General features: G+C 38.3%; 1 protein-coding gene across 4 annotated transcripts in view; it reads left to right on the plus strand.

The window, feature by feature from the left end:
- LOC124555050 (annexin B9-like) overlaps positions 1–9701 on the plus strand; it is a 97939-nt gene extending 88238 nt beyond the window's left edge. For all 4 annotated transcript variants that reach the window (XM_047128823.1, XM_047128821.1, XM_047128822.1 and 1 more), the window contains exon 9: positions 9429–9701. In XM_047128823.1, coding sequence (XP_046984779.1) covers positions 9429–9479 — 51 coding nt within the window. In that variant the 3' untranslated portion in view covers positions 9480–9701. The remainder of the gene's footprint in view (positions 1–9428) is intronic.
- The last annotated feature ends 14397 nt before the right edge of the window (positions 9702–24098 follow it).

Below are 24098 nucleotides of genomic sequence, written 5' to 3' on the forward strand. Positions count from 1 at the left end.
GACAGGTTTAATTTTGGTTTTGTTGCCAAAACACACTATAAATTACAGAAACTCATCTTGCAATAGCTATTGTGACAGAATCTCAAAACAGAGTGTCTTATTAAACAAGCAACAGGCAACCAGAGAGGTAAATACCTTACGGAAAACCTCATTGTGTCAATTTGCTGTAACAAAAGAGCAGATATTTCACATATATTTTCATACTAGCAAATTCTCTTTTCACTAGCTATCAGTGCCTTTCAAAAATTACGGTACTGGATTGAAAAGAATTAAATAAAAACATTAGGTTTCACTGTATAAGTCTAGATAAGAAACTTCTGTAGGTTAACCATATGACAAAATATTCTTCTCGTTGTGTGCTATCAGTTGCCAAAATCTTGTTTCATTATCTTGAAAACAGATTAGGAAATATGAAGTACGTTATTAATATTTCATTCTTGTGCATGACCTGTTGTAAGTGAGCATCCTATATTAACTCAATTTTCTCGAGGTTGGAGACAGACATCCTCCCAAATCTAAAGAAAAATTGAATATCTTAGCTAAATTTTATTCGCAACAAAATAAACTGTAATATGCACCAAACACAAAATCGTAGGGACCTATAATTTTCATTGCAAACTTTTTTGTACTTTGCAAAGTGTCTTACTTAAATGAGAATATCGTAATAAGAAAGACCATGAAGCCGACATATATAGCTGTTTGTACCACAAAAATCAAACTTTGTTGATGTATAGTTTCCGTAAAATCATGTGAGACAGGCTACAGAGCTTGCATGACATTCTACCCATAGTGGCACTGCTCCACCTTGACTAGCAAGCTAACCAGCGTTCTCTGTGCACACCTACAGGTGCATATAGTGGCACTGGGCAGCATGGTGAGTTGACTTGCAGACTACCGGCTTTCTTTATGTTCTTACACTAATTGGGAAATCCTACCTGTACCTCAGCTGACGGTGATCTATTTATCTGAGAAACATGAGACTCTCAACAAAATCTATTGCATCAGCTTCTATACTTATCGACAATAAAATTGAGAGTCATGTGTCTCCAGAAAAATGTAATTCCGTCAGATCTTACTTCTTTTTTCTCTGTTCGTCCAAAAATTTCTCTACCCTGATCAGTTGTGCTGATATTGTTCCCACTAATTGTCTTCCTATCTCAGAAGGCAGATGCCTTACATACTCATCCTCAAATGGTTTTCCTAAAGACCAGTCCTTACCCAATCTCTTCTCCAAAAATTCTGTTCATGTTTCACCAGTCTCCTTATAATCTTCATTATACAGCCCATATATAAAGCTATCCTGTGTGCATTTTGACCAGTACTTTGCTAAGTATTTCCCAGTTGATATGCACCTCCAGTCTAATGATTAAAAACATAAGAGATATTTTCAGCATTGGTCATTACTGATAGTAATGGATCCTTAAAACTACTAATAAACCCAGTAGTGGACATCTCCTTTAGGTTGAAATGTGTTTAATTGCATGCCCTGTAGAAAACATGCATGTTTTTGTTCATCATTGCTTACGTCACCACTACACACCAAAAAACGAGCTGAAACCTTTGGTCGGCTTCAGACCATGCCATTCAGCTTGCATTTCGGTCTCACTATTTGGGACTTGGGTTCAGCTTGCATTTAAGGTCATGCAATGATTGCTGTTTATTTCTAGGTTCATAATCTGACTCATCCGTCGTGTTGGATGGGCACTTCCTGCACCTTCAAATCAAAACTTGTGATCTTAGGGACCTGCTCCACTCGGGGACTTTCTTTAAAAATGTCCTTAACTCATTAGACCACAAATTGGAGGCAACTGGCATATTCTGTGACCTGTCAAAGGCTTTTGACTATGTGAGTCACAGCATTCTTTTAAGTAAATTAAAATATTATGGCATCACTGGTGGTGCTGGAAAGTGGTTTCAGTCATGTCTTACTAATAGAAAACAAAGGGTGTCATTACATAACACTTCAGCAGTAGACAATCAGACATCATCTGACTGGGAAGAAATTACATGTTGTGTTCCCCAAGGTTCCATACTAGGCCCACTGATTTTTCTTCTGTGTATTAATGACCTGTCATCTGTTACATTACCAGATGCCAAGTTTGTCTTATTTACAAATGATACAAACATTGCAATAAATATTAAGTCAAATATAAATTTAGAAAGGGCAGCTAATCAAATTTTTACAGACATTAATCAGTGGTTCATAACCAGTTCACTGTCATTAAACTTTGTGAAGACTCACTATATGCAGCTCAGAACTTCCAAGAGATTTCCTCCTAGTGTGTGTATAAAATATGACTACATGGAAATAGAATTTGAGAGTGTAAAATTCTTGGGAATACAACTTAATATTAAATTCAGTTGGGAGCGACATACTAACGAACTGCTAAAGCGCCTAAACAAGTCTGTGTCTAATGAGAATGATGTCAGACATAGGATATATATATAATGGAAGGAAACATTCCACGTGGGAAAAATTATATATAAAAACAAAGATGAGGTGACTTACCGAACAAAAGCGCTGGCAGGTCGATAGACACACAAACATACACACAAAATTCAAGCTTTCGCAACAAACTGTTGCCTCATCAGGAAAGAGGGAAGGAGAGGGGAAGACGAAAGGAAGTGGGTTTTAAGGGAGAGGGTAAGGAGTCATTCCAATCCCGGGAGCGGAAAGACTTACCTTAGGGGGAAAAAAGGACAGGTATACACTCGCACACACGCACATATCCATCCACACATACAGACACAAGCATATATATATTGCTTATTTTACTCCATTATGTCATATGGTATTATATTTTGGGGTTACTCGACAAACCGACAAAAAGTTTTTAGAGTACAGAAGCGTGTAATAAGAGTGTAGGGTAGTGTAAATCCAAGAACATCATGTTGAAACCTATTCAAAGAACTGGGCATACTAACCACACCTTCTCACTATATTTATTCTTTAATAAAGTTTGTTGTAAATAATACATCTCTTTTTCCAACTAACTGCTCAGTACACAGTATCAATACTAGGAATAAGAACAATATACATAAAGATTTAAAATAACTTACTCTTGCTGAGAAAGGAGTCCAGTATTCAGCAACGCATATTTTCAATAAGTTACCAGCAACCATTAAGAGTTTAGTTTCAGACAAGGCATATTCCATCCATGAATTTCTCAAGTGCAGTAGACTATTTTAATGAAATTTATTATACTTTAATTTTTGACAATACTTCGTTGTAACAACCAAGTAACTACCTACTGTGTGAATGATGGATGTATGGAAAATAGATGTAAGTATCAAAACTTGTAAATATTAGAAGTTTAATTTTAATTCATGTAAACAATTTTACTGTTTATTGACTGAGGATCATTAAAATTAATGTAACTCAAGTTTTTCTAATTTCATTTTCGTAATGTGTTTATCTGACATGTTCCACACCCAGGAGGATCCCCTTTTTTGTGGGTCTATGGAATGAATAATTTAATCTAATCTACATTTGTGATATGTTCCTAAAGCTCCTGTCTTGTTTTATTTAATTCTGTAACTAGCTCAGTGTGTTCTCATTTGACTTTAATTTCAGTTTGGTCTTGTTTCACTTCACCAGCAGCACAATCTTGACTTTCTAGCATCTGTTGATGGAATTAATTAACTCCCTCTTTCTGATATTGATCAAGAACTAGTCTGTCTTCTTTGAACTGTCTAGCTATGCTACGCAGCAGTTTTTTGGCTCTGTGTGTGTGTGTGTGTGTGTGTGTGTGTGTGTGTGTGTGTGTGTGTGTGTGTGTGTGTGCGCGCACTTTTAAGATTTTGTCTGATTCTCACAGCAAAATCTTTTGTGAGATTAGCCTAATTTTTTTCAACTCTGTTCGCGCAAGAGTTGCCAAAGTAGTTTCATTGTACCTGAAAAATCTGCTGTCAGTGGATTTTCCACGCCCATCTTCCATTTTCCAGTTTTGGGTTACTGTGTGGAGGCACCTTGATCCACAACCTCTAGAAAAGTATTTGTATTCAGTTCTATTGGATTTCCCTGACCATCCATTTACTGACACTTCTTTTCCTGTATCTGCAGCTTCAAGTAAGTCTGCACTTGCTGTGGTGTCACCGCCAGACACCACACTTGCTAGGTGGTAGCCTTTAAATCGGCTGCGGTCCGTTAGTATGCGTCGGACCCGCGTGTCGCCACTATCAGTGATTACAGACCAAGCACCACCACACGGCAGGTCTAGTCTAGAGAGGCTCCATAGCACTCACCCCAGTTGTACAGCTGACTTTGCTAGCGATGGTTCACTGTCTACATACGCTCTCATTTGCGGAGACGACAGTTTAGTATAGCCTTCAGCTACGTCATTTGCTACGACCTAGCAGCAAGGCGCCATATTCAGTTACTATAATTACTATCTTCAAGAATGTATTTTGAACAGATAATATTGTGTATCATGTACCGTAAAGAGTGACGTTCATCATTTATGGATTAAAGTTAAGTATCAAACTAATTACGTCCGCTTTCTGAATTCTCATTCCTTGTCATGTTCCAGACATCACGTCGGTATAGTGCTTCCCTCCTCACACCAGCCCGCGTGAGCTAAAATGCGTGCATTTCGGCCTCCACTCGTAACACGGTGTTGGCTCTTCTGCTAACACAAAACTTGCTATATTAGCCATATAGTCCTTGTCATCAATTTTAGATTTGTTACTAAATGACGTAAAGAAGATACTAAAGCAGCACTGTAAACTATCCAACACAATATACGTCTACTATTTGCAGCACACTATTTATGCTGTTAATCACACTAAGGAGCAATGCAGTGCCATGCAATACTATGCCTTTCGTTCAGTTATGTACGACAGCCCATGACAATGATCTGGCCGCTTTTGCAAAATACTGCAGATGTGATGCATCGTGATGCAATGGTTCTGTAACTCTTCTTTCTTGCATAATCCAAAAGTGATGAAATCCACTTTCCACGTACACGCAGTTACCATTCACAGCGTGTTCCTAATTCCCTTCTGTGGCTAGTTGTACTTATTCAGTGTCTACGATTTCTTCCTAGTGCAATCTGATATGAAGTTCTCTTTGAAGATATGGCAATATTTTCATTTAACAGAATGTTGATTAATGTCCCCTAATTTCTATTTTTATCCCTAGTTTCTTTTCTGAAGAACAAAGTTCTTTCACACGGCGACACGTACAGTTTCTTCAGCATAGAACAAAGTCCTTTAACTTTTTCTCTACGTTATCCGAAGATTGCATTAATTTGATTAACTCATGTGTTGATGTATATGACCTCTCCCTGTACCTCAACAGTTTTCTCTTGGCTGTCAGGCTACTGAGAAAAGAGAGGTGACGATTTACATAGCGATACATAGATGGCAAATGAATTATATCGTGCATGAACCAAACTAAGAGGGCATGCTGAAATGTAATGACTGTGACTATTTTATGTGAAAACTCGTAAACCTTTTTAAATAAACAAATGTTATTAATAGTATACATCTTTATTTTTCATGTCTACATATTTGTTTCCCAACATCCCCTGCACAACAAACACATTTCTCCCAACAAGAGACCAGCTTATTAATACCATCACTGTAGAATGTTCAACTTTGTTGGTAGAATTACAATCTCGCCTCTGTTTGCACCACTTCCTCAGTATCAAAGTAAAGCCCTCAAACATATTCTTCAATTTTTGGAAACGCATGAAAATCGGTTGGGACCAAGTCGGGAGTGCATGGAGGATGATAGATGACAGTGAACCCGAAGCACCAGAATGTTACAGATGTTGCAGTGCTCATTTGTGCTCTCACATTGTCATGCTGAAGGAGAGAAAGCTCAAGGTGTGGATGAGCTTTTCGAATTTGAGATTAGACTACAGCATGCTGTGTCATGTGCACCAACATAGTTATGTTACACACAGCCGTATTACACGCTACTCTGGTGTCAGAGGTCTACTAATGTGTAGACATGAAGAATAAAGATGTAGAATGTCAATAACATATGTTTTATTTAAAAAGCTTTAAGGATTTTGGCATAAAAAATTCAAAGGCATAACTTCCCAGCACACCTCAGTACACACTGTTTTCTGTGCTATTAGGAATCTGTATTCAACAATATTACTAGAATGATAAAAAGTCGCGCAACTGAAACACAGTTCATTAATACTTCCAACAAGTAAATGTTCCCTAGTCTGTTTCATGCAGTCTCACAGCACTTATTCAGTCCAGCCACAACTAAAAGTTTCAGCTTGAAGTTATGTTCAGAAAGATTTAAGTGTCTCGGTAGCTTATAGTTAACTACTTCTGGTTTTCAATAAAGATAAGTCACCTTGATAATATTCAAGCTTCCATGTGGCATAAATGGCAGCCACTCATGTAAAAAATGCATGATCTCTCTTCCACTTATAACCTTCAATGCCTTAATTATTAGTTCACCAAACTTCTTCCTTGTGTACAGAAATACTTCTTGCTTTCACTATACTCCTCAAAGTCGTAATCATGCAAACACTTCTTCACCGACACACTTTCTCTAACATAGGGGCTGCAGCCCAATTGTCACCATTGGGCGCCCATACAACTCTGAACTGCCTGTCTTGCATCTGCTCAAGTGCGTGCAATCGAATAGGGAATTCCCCATCTGTTGTGGTGAAACTGTTCCTTCTGGAAAATATCAAAAGACCAACAGTATAGTATTCATGAGATGTTGGTGAATGTGATAGATTATTAGTAAAGGTATTGATAATAGTACCCTTACAGGTATTGGTAATAATTACTTATGTACAATGAATATAATTAATCAGGAGCCAGAAAGATGACATTGGGCTTTGAATAATGCAAAAACAGATGTGTTTGTTGTAACTCGTGATTAGACATTAATGAATTTCCTGTCCACTTAGTGCTGGCTAGATATTCCCAGTTGTACATAGACTGAGTAAGAAATATGAGAACATTTTCAGTTTGAAGAAGTTAATGTAAGGATCTCCTGCTTAGGCCGCCTAGGATCCTATATATTGAGCCATTGATTTTGTAAGTCCCAGTGCCATGCAGTAAAACAAGACAGCTTGCACTATCAAGTAAGAAAACAAAAAGTGATACGTGGAGAGGGATGTGTACCTGTTGCAACCAAAAATATTGATCTGTTGCAGAATAATGTTAACATTTTGGTCCTATGTAAATTCAGGATTTAAGCATGTCTGTGGTACATACACTCCTATTTAACAGTTGCTGTAAAGCTGTATCTGTATACAGGCCCAACAGTTGATTCTTTTATCATTACATTTGATCCAAAAGCTGTTGTTGAATATTGAAATCCACAGTTCGTAGCACTTTCCATACAGCCATGATCTTGTCTTCTGCGTGTAATGTCTTGTTATCACAAATGATGGCGTGGCTGAAGACATCTTGCAGATGTTTGTTAATGAATGAACCCTGCTACCACAAGACACTTGAATTAAATTTGATAATTTAGTTAAAGAATACAGGGGTGCACTAAGTGTACAATATATTATTCAGAATAATAAAATAAATGCAGATCAGTTGAAATATCTTCTTAGTGCCATTCTTATTGAACTACACCAGCTGCCACAATCTACCTTCCTTAGCACCTTTACAATTATCCCAAATGTTTGACAAACAGATATGTTTGCACTTTTTTAATGTGCAACTCGCCTCTCACTCCCAACTCACTCACACATTAGCCTGTTGCTGTAAGTCACTCAGACCCATCCGCTCCCACTAGCCCATTCGCACTCATTGATTCGGTCCAGATCATTGACATTATCTCCTTGTGTGTCTCTGTCACGGTCCCCCCGTCTCTCAGCCAGTCTCCGTCATTCTGTCTCCCCTCTCTCTCTCTCTCTCTCTCTCTCTCTTTTTCTCTTTCTCTTTCTGCTACTATCTCATTCATTCATTCATTCATTCATTCCCAACTACTGCTATCTCTTCTCACTGTCACTATCCCTCTCTTCCTCCTTGTCATTGACTGTCTCACATCATCATTAGCTCTCACCAACTTCCACTTTCTCCTTTTGTTTATTTCTCTTCTGCTAGCACTGCCTCGTTCACTCTTTTCCTAGCACTATTGTCATTCCACTGTCGCTGTGTTTCTTTTTTCTCACACACAGCCATTGCCACATTCACTCTTTCTGTACCATAACCACTGTCTTCTCTCAGCATAAACAAGTGTGAATATGTTCACACGCCAAATTTTTTGTGAAAATTTTAAGGTGCTGAGGAAGGAAGAATGAGGCTGCTGGTGCCTCTCTTTTCAGTTAGTTTTTTAAACAGGAGCATATTTGCCTTAGCATTTTTCCACTGGTTCCCTTCTCTCTGCTACATCAAGACATGTTGTTCTTGTGAAAAGAATTTTACCGGTCAGAAAATTTTGACAGTTTACTTATGTGAAATTGAAATGATGCGAAAACATTGGATTATATGTGCACAAACATTTTGCATGTGCTTCAGAACACAACCAACATGGGGTTCCCATAAACCTTCTCCTGTGCGCGCCCACCCTCTCCCCCACCCTCTCCCCCATAGTTGTTTGCTTAACTGCATTAAGTCTTGTGAGTCTAACTTATGTCCAGTAGACTAAATTTTTAAATTTTGGGATACCAACTGGCAATTTTATTTCTGAGGCACTCTCACCTTTTAGTGTTTCAGGCGCAAACTTCTCTGTGGGAATGCGCATTGTTGTCGATAAAAAGTAAAGAATTGTCATAAGGCAGAACAAAAGTCAAAGTTGATTCACTAGAGGAAAGGTTAGCTTATTTTTCCTACTAGTGTTTTATTGGTGAATATTCCAGTTTTATTTTATCCATGCTGGATCTTGTTGAACTCCATGGCTGCTATTAAATTTAACATCATTGATGGAGAATGCAACCTCTCACGCATACTTTTCTAAAAGCTTTGCGTTATTGCTGTAACTGGTTTTGGGCTGTCATGCCAGTCTTCAGATATTGTCGGGGGGAAAAAAAAAGTATAGCCGTCTGAAGATAGGCACAACAGCCTGAAACAAGCAGAACAATTAAATTTTCTCTCTCCTATTCTGAAACTGCAGTTGAGTGTTAACAACAAATTTATAAGTGAATAAATGTACATCAAAGGTTTGGTTAATGTTCCAAATTGTTTGAACAAATGCCAGCTAGATGTACATGTGTGAACTCTGCCTATAATTATAATAACTTTTCTTTTGTGCAATGATACATTTTTTTCAAAATAGTGTGTTACACCAGAATATTACCCCACAGGATGTCAGTGAATGAAAATATGTAAAATACATTACTTGCCGATTTCTATAGCCCCAAAGGGTGTGTGTGTGTGTGTGTGTGTGTGTGTGTGTGTGTGTGTGTGTGTGTGTGTGTGTGTGTGTGTGTGTGATTTCTGTATACATTTACTTCCATTATACGCCATGTACTAAAATTTATATTTTTATTTTTCAGGGTGACACTTCTGGTGATTATAAGAGAGCTTTGCTTGCTATTGTGGATTGATGAAAATTGTCTTTTTCTGTATGTAACCACAACTTTTTGTGATAAAATGAATCTCAGATTGTGAACTTGTACTAGTTTAGAAATGAAATTTGGGCTTCTGAATATGACAAAAAGAGTAATTGTTTATTATTATAAGATCTAAGGTGACGGCTTGATCTTGATATGAAATGAGTGTAATATACAAATTTTATTTATTCAGAAAAATATATGTATACAATGAAACTGCACCAGACTTTCATTGTGTGTTTCATTTTTCTCCTTTATTTAGCAGAGTTTAATTTATACATAATCACAGCAACTGAAAAGCTAAACTACATTAACTGCATGGACTTGAAAGACTTTTAGTACCTGGAAGTAATGCACGATTGCTTCAGGGTTTGAGGTACCACTTATTATTCAGCAAGGCAAATTGGTTATCTGGCTGTTGTGGAAACTAACTTGGCCACATGACAAGGTACAGTCATGTTCAAGTTCAAAGTAGTGTTAATTGGTACTTCAGTGTAAGCACAAAAAATGGTTGTGTAAAATATATTCATGGGAAACTACAACTTTATGTTTAACATTACTAATTATATCGAAAATGCCAACAAGAAAGGTGTGATAGTGCCAACAGGGAAGGCGGCGGCAGGTGCAAAAAAATGTTGACAAGCAAAATTTAAGTCTGTCGTTGGTTTGCAAATTACAGTAAGGCATGGTGCAAAGAGAGGCATCATTTGCATATCTGCCCCCCAAGAAGAATAATTATAATGCTCACAATAAACTTTCAATTATTGATGTACATAGATGTGTTATTAGACATTAAATTCTGTGCAAAGAAACTTGGAGAAAAAACTGTTCCATCAATGTGACTTGATTTTTTAAAAACGTGCCCGAATGAGGAGTCATCCAAAATTGAAGTGTTTTATGTAAGTGAACCATGGATTCATACACGCTACACTGAAAATAAATATTGCAAAGTGATGGTGTGCAAAGAACAGTGATGATCAACATTTCATTGTTGTAAATGCAGAGTTTCATCCTGGGGTCTTCTATCCTTATTGGCTTAACGGAAAAATTTCAGACTGTCATGTAAAAATGGAGAGAGAAAAAAATTAAAAATACATAGAGACAAGGAAAGCTGAACTTTTGTCATTAATCAAAGAGCATAACAGTCTCTTTATTCCACTGACAAAATATTGCAAAAGATCGTTCCCTTCCTACTTCTATTATACCACCATGACCTGACTTCTATAGATCTGGTCTGGAATCTTGAAAAGAATAAAATCCATAGTCTTTATTTGTGAAGCATCTTGCTTCTAGGGTGTAAATACAATGGTGCTGCCAGCCTGGTTAGGTAACCAGTTTGCCTTGGCAGGTACTAAGTGCATTTTCTACAGTAACAGTGTCTGATACTGAATTTAAAAGCTGCATGAAGTATGGAAAAGTTAAGTCTCCATATATTTACTAACACACTGAGTTGTCTCCATGTGGATAAGACTAGGTTTAAATGTCTGTAGAAGAGAACAATGACTCAATAGCCGAAAACATGGGAAGAGGAGTGGCAGTTGAATCCTGTGCTAAGATTAGCACAATGGGAAGAAGTACATATTCACATTTTGAGACTGAAATGTTCAGGTGCTGCATAGTACAGGATTTATAGACATAGAAAAATGCTCCTTTCATTAATTTCTGAGCACTTGAAAGTCAAAGGTTGACAGCACTTCGGTAAATTGTAGAAATATACAGTTAACACAACATTGTGGTATTAACTAAAGATTCATTGATCACAAAAGTGGAGTAAATAGAGGCATTAGACAAAACTACAGAAACACTAAAAACAAAACACAACACATTACCATGCCTAATACAATATAGTAAAAGCCATGGATCCCTAAACATAAGGTGCCAACATCGAAGTTTGAAGTGCACAATGCACAGTGTATAAGTGAGGGTCAGCCATGGTGTGCCAAACTTCACGTGGGATGTGAGTGGGCTAAGGCTCGGCCTGTCTCGGCATTGCTCATTTCTTCCTGGAAGTAATCGGTACAGTGCGATATTTCATTTGGTATTGCAGCATGGCATTTTTCGGTCAGTCTCTTTAGTTTGGCAGAAACGTGTTGTCAGTGCTGTTTTACCTTTGCTATTTGTTCATGGTACGAAGGATGTTTACAGGTTCAGTGGCTATTTGCACAAAGAGATAGTTTAGCGATCTGTCATCATGAGCCTTTAAAAATGAATGGGAATAACAGAGACGGTATGAGAATTCTCAATATATATTATGCAGTCACATAAGTGACTGGTAGTGCAGATTTGCTATGAAATGATATTACAATTCGATGCAGAAAGAATTTAAAGATTTAAGTGACAGTGAAAGAGCAAAAGCTTTTGTTTGACAGACAGAAGGTTTGTGTTAAAGTTGCAGGCATGCAGCACATGAAGTTGAAGTTGATGGTATAAATAATAAAATTTTTGAAGTTGCAACAGTTTTGAGTGGAACTGAACGAAGAGTATGGAGGCTTTATATATTACTGCAAAGTATGTTGCTTTAGTTGAGGAGCATGCCTGGAATGATTTTTAGACTTAAAACACGCTAGTGTTGAATTTATGGAAGAAAAAGGAGTGCAGGAATGAAAATTAAAACATCGAGAATTGATTTCAGACCTTGCATTTTGAGTGGACTTGGCTCCACACTGCTTACAGTAAGACTTTCAAATGTGAGAAACAACTTATTTGTGATTTGATGGGGATGCATTTGAAAAGGAAAATTGTGTTATAGATAGGGCACACTCTGATATACACAGTCCAGTTGTGTAAGCACATAGCTGTTAAATAAAAGGTTTGTAGAATTCATTGTGGCCTTGAGAGAATGATAATGGTAGTTTTCTAAATGTTTTGAGAACACTGTCAATCTTACATTTGTTTTTGAGGCCATTGGCCATTTCAGTTGACACCACCCATGTTCGTGTGCAGATGTAATTGATTCACCTGCAAGGTAATTCCTGTTTTAATGGCAAATCCTTCTACATTCAAACTGTCCAGGAATTCTACATTGCTTTCCTCAAATAGTTTTTCCATGTCTCCATAGGTTGCAAAAGTGCTACAATATGTCAATCGATGTACTTGTGTGAAAGCTTTTTTTATTATAAAACTAAATGTCATGTTTGTATGGAAACCTGAGTCTGAAAATCTGTGGAACTGTCTGAATCTGTCAATATGCTGACACTTTTTACTGTTATGTCTTCAGAGCATCAAAAATAATTAGTACTGAAAATCTGTTTTGTTTGTGATCTATGTTGTTACAAAACGTGAAATATAAAACCAAGTTGTATGCAGTGCGACTGCACTCCCATTTAAATGTGGTGTTATTGCAGTTTCCCCCTATTCATGTTCAGACAGCATGTCGTAGTGTTGGGGTAATATGCAGTGAGGCTGAGTGCTATGGCATGCCTGCCAGGACACGGCTCGCAAGCCGAACTCTTGGCCACTCCAAGTCTAAGGAGTTTAGGTTGCCATGAGCTTCGCTCCTACAGAACAGATGCTGTGGGAAATCTTAGTTCCAGAACTACACAGCCAGACCAGCAAGTGGGGACAAAAGTGTTCTGGCTAGTCAACGTGCACTGCTACAGTAGAGGTTGTCAACATACCACACCTCTTCCTGCATCCACAGTGTCACATGCCGAGAATAGGCCTACATGTACCCTATTGCATGGCAGCTATTTAGACCAGCGCATGAGCTTAGCAAGCCAGTTCCATAGCAGTGAACAACTAATAAGATGATTTCAGTAACGCGTTTACGGTCGACGACGACGACGACCACCACCACCACCACCACCACCACCACCACCTTTCAGGACACCTTCTTGTGTCCTCCTTGTAGACTCCAAGTGTGATCGGTGACATGCTAGCTGGAACTGTGTGTGATTTTTATTGTTTTTTCTTCACTCACAAGATAGTTTCAAGACTTGACTTTGTGCTTCTATACTTGTTGGACTTATTTTCTATACTGTTTGATCATCGGAACTACTCCTGTGAAGTACAACTGTAAGATATTTTGAAAGCATCTACTTCCATGACTTAAGCTACAGTGCAGACTTGTTTTGTGTTTAACTTTATTCAGACTTCACGATTTTGCTCACCTTTTAAAATGTTGTATTTTCAGTTGTCAACTGATTATTTTCACATGTAGGATAACTTAATTATCTGTTTGCTTTGGGAACTTTATTTCTGTTTGCCACTGGAGAAACATTGTTTATTTTTCACTTGTGGAAGAACTTCACTTTCATAATATGTTGAGGACTTTGTTAAAATTGTGTTTGAGAAATAAATTTATTATATTGTAGCTACTTGTCTCTCGTAGAACTGGATAATACAGGTCCTATGTGGGTTTGAAGGGGATCTTAAACCATTCTTCCTGCACAAGTTGAGGTAACAGTGGAGGTGGACAGTGGTCATGCACCATATCGGTCACGCACCCCTTTCGAAAGCAGACCACAAACACTCAATGTTATTGTGATCTGGTAATTGGTGGCCAGGGAGATGCAACAATCAATCTCCATGCTCACAAAACCAGTCCTGCATGGTGGAAACAGGGGCCCTGTCGTCTTGGAATGCGGCATCACCAGTGGTGGAACAAACATTGCACCAAGGGATGGACCTGATGAGACAAAATGGTCACACAGTCTGTCACAGTAATGCAACATTGGAGAGTAACCCCAAATTGTCACCACACCCCTGGGATGTAAATAGTGTGTAACAAGACTCATCTGACCAAGGACTTTCTTCCATCGTTCCATAGTCCAGGTTTTGTGGCTTGGCTCCACATTTTCATGTTACAAGCACTTGGATATTTGACGAATGGTTTTGGAATTCCAGATCGCCCTGCAATTCCTGTCTTGTGGACCACCTCCTGTGTTGTTTTGGTGCTGACAGGATACACAAGTGTGACATTCAGTCCTGCAGTGACTATTACAACTGTCTTCCTCTTATTTTTCATCACAATCTCACAACACACTTTCGCCCACGGCATGATTCAATGCATGATGTTTTCTGCTTTCCCTGTATTCAGTATAAATCTTAGATATAATGCCTCTTGAAACACCAAACATTTTGGCTCCATTCATTACAGAAGTGCCCACCATACAAGCACCAAGAATTTGCCAATGTTCGAATACACTGAGCTCTGACATAAAGCACTAACATCTGCACAGAATACTGTTAGGGCCACAACTGACACATATTGAGGACACTGCACATGTGCCATTCAGGTCAAATACAACAGTGGAACCTGCAGGCTTGGCTAGCCTTTGTGTTTTTGTTTGAGTAACGATTTATCATGGTGTTACCATATTTTTGTTCAGCCTCCATATAATAATTAGTTGGATATACCATGGGCTCAATAAAATGTTTGTATTAATATGTTAACACATACACATTTTATTTCTTGCATTTTTTATTAATTTTGTATATAACTTATTTCCTAAATTGAGTGTACATGTGTTGGAGAAGGAATTGTGTAATGTGCTTTCCTCGAATTAAAAACATAGTGACGTTTTGATACAATAATGTACTTTGTCCTTGTTATTTCCTTGACTATATATTGTTTTGTATGTTCAATAAATTTTATGAGCTACTTTTGAATCTACAGTTGGCAAAGATTCACAGAGGTTCTCTTTATTTTAATTAATGTAACTAACAAAACTTCAGATTAAGGAGCTTGAAAAATATTCTGTACATTTTAATCTGCAAGTTTTTTTACTTACTATCAGCAGTGCTAAAAACAATAGCTAAATGTTTAGAAGATTGGTATGTGTAAAGAGATTCAAACTGAATTGCTTGAAACTTGTTACAAAAGCAAATGAGCTCTCTGGTTTCTGGTAAAAAAAATACAATGAAGAGAAGTATAATTATGTGTCATTATGTGCATATTAATAGTTTAAAATGGCCATTGTTTTAAGAATCGGGAGGAGGGAAGGAATATAAGAACAGCAAAACTTGTGAAACAAACCAAGATGGCAAGTGCAAGCATCTAGCATGATAATCCAATGAATATAGTTAAATTTGTGAAAGTGAGAAATATGTACTGATCTCAGCAAATCAGTGCCACAAGATGTATCTTCTCATCGTAATGCTGCAAAAAGTATGATGATTATAAAATGCAAAGCAGTAAACAATTAACAGTTGTACTGGTACTAGCCCGAACAAAAAACCACTTGTCAGGTTTAAAATCTGACACAAAATGAACTTTTTGAGTTAATGAGATACAGAGGTTGAAAGACAAATATGATACAATGGTGAAGAATAACCTACATTTAAATTCAGAAGTCTAAAGATTAACTTCTTCAGTCCCAGTGAGAAAATGTTTTCATTTTTTGTTTTATTGATGTTACCCAGCTACTTTCTAAATTATGTTGTTTTCTAAAATATTTAAGGTACTCCCATGAGTACAGGTCTTAATCAGTAGACTAAAAGATATTTTGACACTTATCAAGAACTTTGTTTGTAGAATTTTAAAAATCAGTTGTTTTTGAGTCGTCGTCTTCAGTCCAGAGACTGGTTTCATGCAGCTCTCCATGCTACTGTATCCTGTGCAAGCTTCTTCATGTCCAAGTAACTTCTGCACCCTACATCCTTCTGAATCTGCTTTGTGTATTCATCTCTTGGTCTCCCTCTACGATTTTTACCCTCTATGCTGACCTCCAGTACTAAATTGGTGATCCCTTGATGCCTCAGAACATGTCCTACCAACCGATTCCTTCTTCTAGTCAAGCTGTACCACAAACTTCTCTTCTCCCCAATTCTATTCAATACCTCCTCATTAGTTATGTGATCTACCCATCTAATCTTCAGCATTCTTCAGGAGCACAACATTTTGAAAGCTTCTGTTCTCTTCTGGTCTAAACTATTTATCGTCCATGTTTCACATCCATACAAATACCATCAGAAAATCCTTCCTGACACTTAAACCTATACTCGGTGTTAACAAATTTCTCTTCTTCAGAAATGCTTTTTGGCATTGCCAGTCTACATTTGATATCCTCTCTACTTCGACCATCATCAGTTATTTCACTCCCCAAATAGCAAAACTCATCTACTACTTTAAGTCTCTCATTTCCTAATCTAATTTCCTCAGCATAACCTGATTTAATTCGACTACATTCCATTGTCCTCATTTTGCTTTTGTTGATGTTCATCTTATATCCTTCTTTCCAGACACTGTCTATTCCGTTCAGCTGCTCTTTCAGGTCCTTTGCTGTCTCTGACAGAATTACAAGTCATCGGCAAACCTCAAAGGCTTTTCTCTCTTCTACATGGATTTTAATTTCTACTCCATTTTTTTCTTATTTTCCATTACTGCTTTCTCAATAAATAGATTGAATAACATTGGGCATAGGCTACAACCCACTCACTCCCTTCCCAACCACAGCTTCCCTTTCGTGCCCCTTGACTCTTATAACAGCCATCTTCTTTCTGTACAAATACTAGACAGCCTTTCGCTTCCTGTATTTGACCCCTGCCACCTTCAGAATTTGAAAGAGAGTATTCCAGTCAACACTGTCAAAGGCTTTCTTACCCAAAGATATATTTAACTTCTTGGACATGGTTCTTGTGCAAGAAGAGTGCCTTCGTAGCTGCATTTAGACTCACTCTGCTGACTTATATCTCCAAAAAATAAGTGGCACTGCAAGCAGAATGTGATGCAATCAAATAGTAAAAATGAAACTATACAACCTACACGAATGTGTGATATAGGTCTTCCAATAATAAAAACAGTTTATTAATTTTACAATGCAAATACTTAATGTCCACATGTGTATCCGTGGACTGAAGGGGTTAAGATAATTCACATTCATCCTACAAGAGAAACCAGGCAGGAGATCTGATTTAAGTGTGAAACAAGTAACTTAAAAATCAGATTGGCCAAAACCTTAAATTACATAAAAGTGCAAAAATAAACGAAAAGTCATGAAATAATAATAATAATAATAATAATAATAATAATAATAATAAATGCCGCATGTGGAGTTGATAGTCTCCCATCGGGCGCCTCCCCAGGTGGCGGATAGGGGAATGCTCTCCAGATATGGAGGGTACCGGGGAAATAAAATACTCGGGATGGACCAAAACTATCAACAGAAATCCACTAACGTCTGCCTGGTATCCAGCGGTTAGGGGTCAGCGTCTGTTCGCCTAGATGGTGCGGCTGCAGCAACCTTCTTGATCTCAACAATCAAGTCGTATTCCTTGTGATCTTTCCTCAGAAGGATCACCACCAAGTTAGTTTTCAACTTGAAAACCAAACATGATGATGTCCAAATTATTACACACAAAACAAAGACACTTCATCGGTACACTTAATACTAATACTCTTTTCAAACTAGGCAAGATCAAAAAACTTACAGACGTGCTGCAAAAATTCCAGATCAAAATCCTAGCAATCCAGGAAACACGATTTACGGACGAAAACCATTTTGATACAGACAACTACAGGCTCTACAAAGGAAAACTAGCAGTTAAAACTAATGAGAAAGGACTCAAACGGTTTGGTACAGCATTTGCAGTCCACAAATCTATCAGCGGCTCTGTCATTGACTTCCAGTCTGCCTCAGAACGTATATCAAAGCTCTCCGTCAAATCGGCCAACAAAGCATATACCTTGATCAACGCACACGCACCCACAAATAACTATAACAAGAAGAACCGCCAGAAAGTGGATGACTTAAGGAATGACCTTGAAGAGACGACAAACAAAATTGCCAAACACCATGTAATAATCTTGTTAGGCGACTTTAACGTACAATTAGGCAAAGAGAAAAAACACAGGAAAATCACCGGAATCCATACAGCTCACAAGAGAAATAACAAGAATGGGGAAAGATTGATAAGCTTTTGCGAAAATTTCGGCCTCGTAATTATGTCAACACAATTCAAAAAACGTAACAATAAACTGTATACTTGGAAGACGCCCAACACAATGTTGGGTGTATTCCAGATAGACCATGTGGCCATCTCCAAGAGTAACACAGCAGAAATTCTGAATGTGAAAATGAGAAGAGGATTTTTTGACTCAGACCACCATCTTCTACAGATAAAGACCAGATTACCACCCAATAGGAAAAAAGCCAAAACTAAACAAAGTGCTGAGACCAGACCCCAAATACATAAAACTCAACAAGGAAAACATCTTACAGGAAATTAGTCAGACAAACACCACAAACTGGACAGAACTTGTGGATGTCCTCAAATCCACGATGAAATTGGGTCAACCCCCGAGAAGGAGAAAACACAGGTGGTGGAATATAATATGTGACCAAGCAATAGAAGAAAGGACCAGTGCCTGGAAAAACTTCAATAGTCACAAAACATCAGAAAAATGGCAACAATTTCTAGTAATCCGAAAACAAACATCGAAAACTATTCGGAGGGGAAAAAAGAAATTATGACAAACGGCGACTAGATGAGGTAGAACAAGACTTTAAGAACAACAACACCAGGAATTTTTATAAGATGTCTAAAGAACATATTGCAGGATACCAGCCACCCAATCTTTGCTTCAAGAAATCGGATGGTTCGCTAGAAACTAACACGAAGAATAACTGCCAAATCCTCACAGACTATTTCAACAAACTTCTAAACTGCGAAAGACCTACAGATTATTGCAGAACTATGGAAACTAAATGATGAAAGATTAACAGGAAAAATTCACAAAATCATATTAAACATTTGGGAAACAGAACAGATCCCTTCTGAATGGAAATGCGCACTCATCCATCCACTCCACAAAAAAGGGGACAAAACTGAACCAAATAATTACAGGGGTATCTCACTCGTACCGGTCACATATAAAATCCTATCAAAAGTTCTCATGACTAGATTAGAAGAACAAGCTGACCCACAAACAGGAGAATACCAGGCTGGTTTTTGCAAGGGACGATCATGCATAGAGCAGATCTGGAATCTGAAAATGATTCTCCAGATGAGAAACACCCGAAACACAGTGGTCACTTTTGTAGATTTTAAAAAGGCCTACGACTCAATAGACAGAGTAGCGCTCTGCAAGACGCTGGATGTATTCAGCATTGACAGAAAGACAAGAGCAATCATTCGGGAAACATTAACTGACACAGTCTCCAAGGTTAAATTTATGGGGGATATCTCAGAACCATTTGAAATCCAAACTGGAGTGCGACAGGGTGATGGACTTTCACCATTACTCTTTAATATCATTCTTGAACAAATTATCAGGACATGGGAAAAAGAAGTCAAAGGAATCCAAATTGGCATTAGAAAAGATAATAGATTCAATGTGAAGTGTTTAGCTTTTGCAGATGACCTTGCAATCCTCACAAATAATAGAAAAGAAGCCACTAACGCCATAGAGAAGTTACACGAAATTGCACAAAGAACCGGACTGCAAATCTCATATGAGAAAACCCAGTACATAGAAAGAGTGCCACAAGACAAATTGCCTATTGTGACAACCCATGGGAAAATCGTACAAGTACCACATTTTAAGTACCTGGGAGAAATCGTCCAGCCATCAGGGATCAACCTAAAGGCCAATGAGGAAAGAATAAAAAAACTACAGAAAGCATATAAACTCACGTGGAACTATTATAACAAAAAGTCCATAACCATTAACGCAAAATTGAGGCACTATAACACTGTCGTACTTCCGGAGGCACTGTATGCATCTGAAACAACACAAATAGGTGGGCAAACTAAAATCAAAGAAATAGAGAAACAAGAAAGGAAAATTCTCAGGAAAATTTTTGGCCCGATACAAGAGCAAGGAATCTGGAAGAAGAGACCAACATCAAAATTATATAAATACACAGACAAGATTATGGATACAATAAAGAAAAGAAGAATGCAGTTCTACGGACATATCCACAGGATGGATGAAAACAGAATTTCAAAGCGAATTCTTAAAGTCATCAACTCAGGCAGGGGAAAAACAAAATGGATAAAAGAACCTGAAGAGGACTTCAGACAAGCACACATAACAGTAAACGATGCAGAAAATAGAACTGAATTCAGGAACATCATCAAAAAACATAAATTTGACACCACAACACAGAAGAGACCAGGATGCAAATGGACAGCGGAGCGAAAGAAACAACACATTGAACACATGAAGAAAATTTGGGCTCAGAAAAAACATAAACAATCATAAAGGAATTCAAGTTCAAACGCATTCTTAAATGGGAATAATCGAAAATAATAATAATAATTGTGCAGATGGGCATCGCAAAAAAAGTTGCTGAAACTTTATGGAATGAACAAACTGTTACGGCAACAAATTACATGGAACCAGGAGCTCCATGGGCGAAGCCGTAAAGAACCGCCCTTGCAATAATACAAATACCCCATGCATTTTACTAATAGCAGGATCCAAGGATCTCTACTGAAATGAACTCTATGAAGTCACTCATAGTTTACATGAGAAACTGTGCAGTCTTTGTAAACATTGAGTAATTATGTGCATTCCTAAAAGGTATGACCTTGCTTGTTCTTTGTATGTAAATGAAGAAAATTTGTATAGAATAATCTGCAATTCCTTCCCCCGTACACGCTTCCCTGAAACAGAGGATATGCCCAGAGAACATTATACAATGCATGGTATGACACGCACTTGAATGGTAAGGGGGAGGGTGAAAAAATGCAGATTTGATTAGACAGTGATCATTCCATGTCCCTGTGTACAGGTCCCAAGACCTTACCTCAAGTTACTTGGGGGGGGGGGGGGGGGGGTCTCTCTCTTGGTCATTTTTAGTACTACAGCCTGAAAGAGGTAAAGTGCTTAGTATCCTCAGTCTTTTGCAGTGGTAATGTCTGAATAAAATCATCTTGGTTTTCAATCTCTGTCATCATTGTCAGGAGCAGAAACCATTGACTGCCAGGGCTGTCACCATTTTTTGCATATATAGGCATGATTGTAGTATCTGGTACCAATCAGAGAGGCCCGAAATGATGCGTGCACGGAAGTTGGGTTGGACAGCCCGCTCTGTGGGACCAAGTGTCATGAGGGTCCGGTGCCCATAAGTGTCAAGCATCTATCTTTGCTTTCTTTCAAAATTCCAAGGCCCCTCCTTCCCCTCTCCCCCACACCCTGCCAAGTATGTACACCTTGTGTGCGTTAAAATTATTGCTCTTTATTATAATCTCAGCTGCCTAATTTGTAACATAATTCCAATATGTTGATTATGAGCCAAGACTCTGGTCTTTTCAAACTGTGTTTCGTGTCTGTTTTCCAGGCAGTGCTCAGCTATGGCCCACAAGTCAAATTCCTTTTGTTTAATATGTTGCTTGCATGTGGTAAAATGCTCTGCAACTGTGAAGATTGTTTGACCTATCTAGATACTGCCACATTTGCAAAGGACACTATACACACCATGCACACAGAGCTATGTCATCTTAAACAGGGTGTAACATCTCTCTTTTCTTGGGAGCAGGTCAGAACAGAGGTCTCAGTCTGTATCTCTGCTTGTTGCCTCACAGTATGGCTGGAAAGCAGCCAGCTTGGCCTCTTCCGTCAATTCACAAGGCATCTTTCATCAGTGGCAGCTGAGAGCATTTTCAGTGTTTCCCTTGCTATAATCATTCTCTCTGAACAAATCTATTCAAGTCATCCAAAACACCACAAAATATGCAAGATGTGAGAGCTTTGAAGCTGCGGCATTGGAAACAAATATTGCATGGAAGATATGCTGTGCATTAAACCTGTACTACTCACCAAATGGTGGAATAAAAACTCTCTTTGAACAACTAAAATGTACAATCCAATAGCTTTCAAAGAAAATTTGTAGTAACTATTGTGTGTTTGAACAGAGGCATAAGGAAAAATAGACACTAAAACACCACTTGCAGCATACATGAAACCAAAATAGTGTGTGTGTGTGTGTGTGTGTAACTTCTAAGGTCATCAGTCCCTAAGCTTACACACTACTTAACCTAAATTATCCTAAGGACAAACACACACACCCATGCCCGAGGGAGGACTCGAACCTCTGCCGGGACCAGCCGCACAGTCTATGACTGCAGCGCCTTAGACCAAAAAATTAAAATAGATGAACGTACCACAGTAACTAATGGTGAAAATTATTATTTAATCACAACAAAAAATTCTTTGATGATACTGAGATGCATAGGTAATACACTACACACTAGCCAGGCCATGTGAGTGCAAAAAGGCAGAGTAACTCACAAAAGAATTAAATAAGCTATTAATGGCAGAAAATGGGACGAGGCTTTTGTTTTATTATTATTATTATTGTTGTGTTACATGTTCTGTCAGCAAAAGGCTAGTAACAAAGTCTCAAAAAAAGAAAAGTTAGGTGACTGGATAGGTACTCCATGCAAGAACTAAGCTCCGAGTATTATGACAACTAAGCAAGAGAGACAGGCTTACAATACTCTGTACAAGATAAAAAGAAACAGTACTGTAGGTTGCCCGTATCTCGTGGTCGTGCGGTAGCGTTCTCGCTTCCCATGCCCGGGTTCCCGGGTTCGATTCCCGGCGGGGTCAGGGATTTTCTCTGCCTCGTGATGGCTGGGTGTTGTGTGCTGTCCTTAGGTTAGTTAGGTTTAAGTAGTTCTAAGTTCTAGGGGACTGATGACCATAGATGTTAAGTCCCATAGTGCTCAGAGCCATTTTTTGAGTACTGTAGGTTCATCAGAGAAAAGAGAGATGATATTCATTAAGGCAGCTGTAGAGAAAGGAGGTAATTACTCAAAACACTTATGGTCCTCCATAAATAAAGAAAGGGGAAAAGTAACAAAATGTCCTCTGTTCATCTGATCACTGAAGGATGGCACGAGTGATGTACGTCCTCTTGAAACAGATGATATATAACTGTAGCAGATGAATTTATGAGACCAAAGAGAGATGAAGTAAGTACAAGAATAACAGTACCACATTTAAACCACACCATTGCATTCATCCCAGCAACTGATACAAAAGTTTCAAATCTAATAAAGCAACTAAAAGTCAGACATTCATCTGGCTTCAATGCTATTGCATCATATCTTGAAGAAATGTATCGAAAATATACTAATATCCTTAACATATGCGGAATACTGCAATAGAGGGAGGTATATTTCCACATTCACCAAAAACAAGTAAACTGACTGTTTCATAAATGAAAAACAGATTTATTAGGAAACTCCAGGCCAATGTTCACAATCTCCACTTTTGAAAATCTATGAAATGATTAAGAACATAATTATGAAAAGGATAGATTGCTAATTGCTGTAAAGATGACACTGATTTGCAGGCATGCACAACGAAAAGGCTGTTACATAATGAGGTTTCGGCTGAAGCCTTCTTCACTAAAGAAAGAAAGCACACGCATTCACATAAGCAGGCACACCTCACATACATGTGATCACTGCCTCCAACCATTCTGTAGCATTGCACGAAAGCAGCAATAGAAGGAAGGGGGCAGAAGAGCTCTGTCTGACGGGTCATGCATGGACTAGATGGCAGCAGGACAAAGCTCAAAGCTTCTAGACACAGTGCTGGGAGGCTGTGAGAAAGGAGAGTATGGGCGGGGAGGGGAGGGGGACACGGAAAAGGGTCAATGTGGAGGCTGGCCGTGTAGCATCGCCCGCTCTGCCTGTGGGTGGACATGTGTCCACTCC

Source organism: Schistocerca americana, chromosome X (genome assembly GCF_021461395.2).
Source record: "Schistocerca americana isolate TAMUIC-IGC-003095 chromosome X, iqSchAmer2.1, whole genome shotgun sequence".
In the NCBI taxonomy this organism is placed as follows: Eukaryota; Metazoa; Arthropoda; class Insecta; order Orthoptera; family Acrididae; genus Schistocerca; species Schistocerca americana.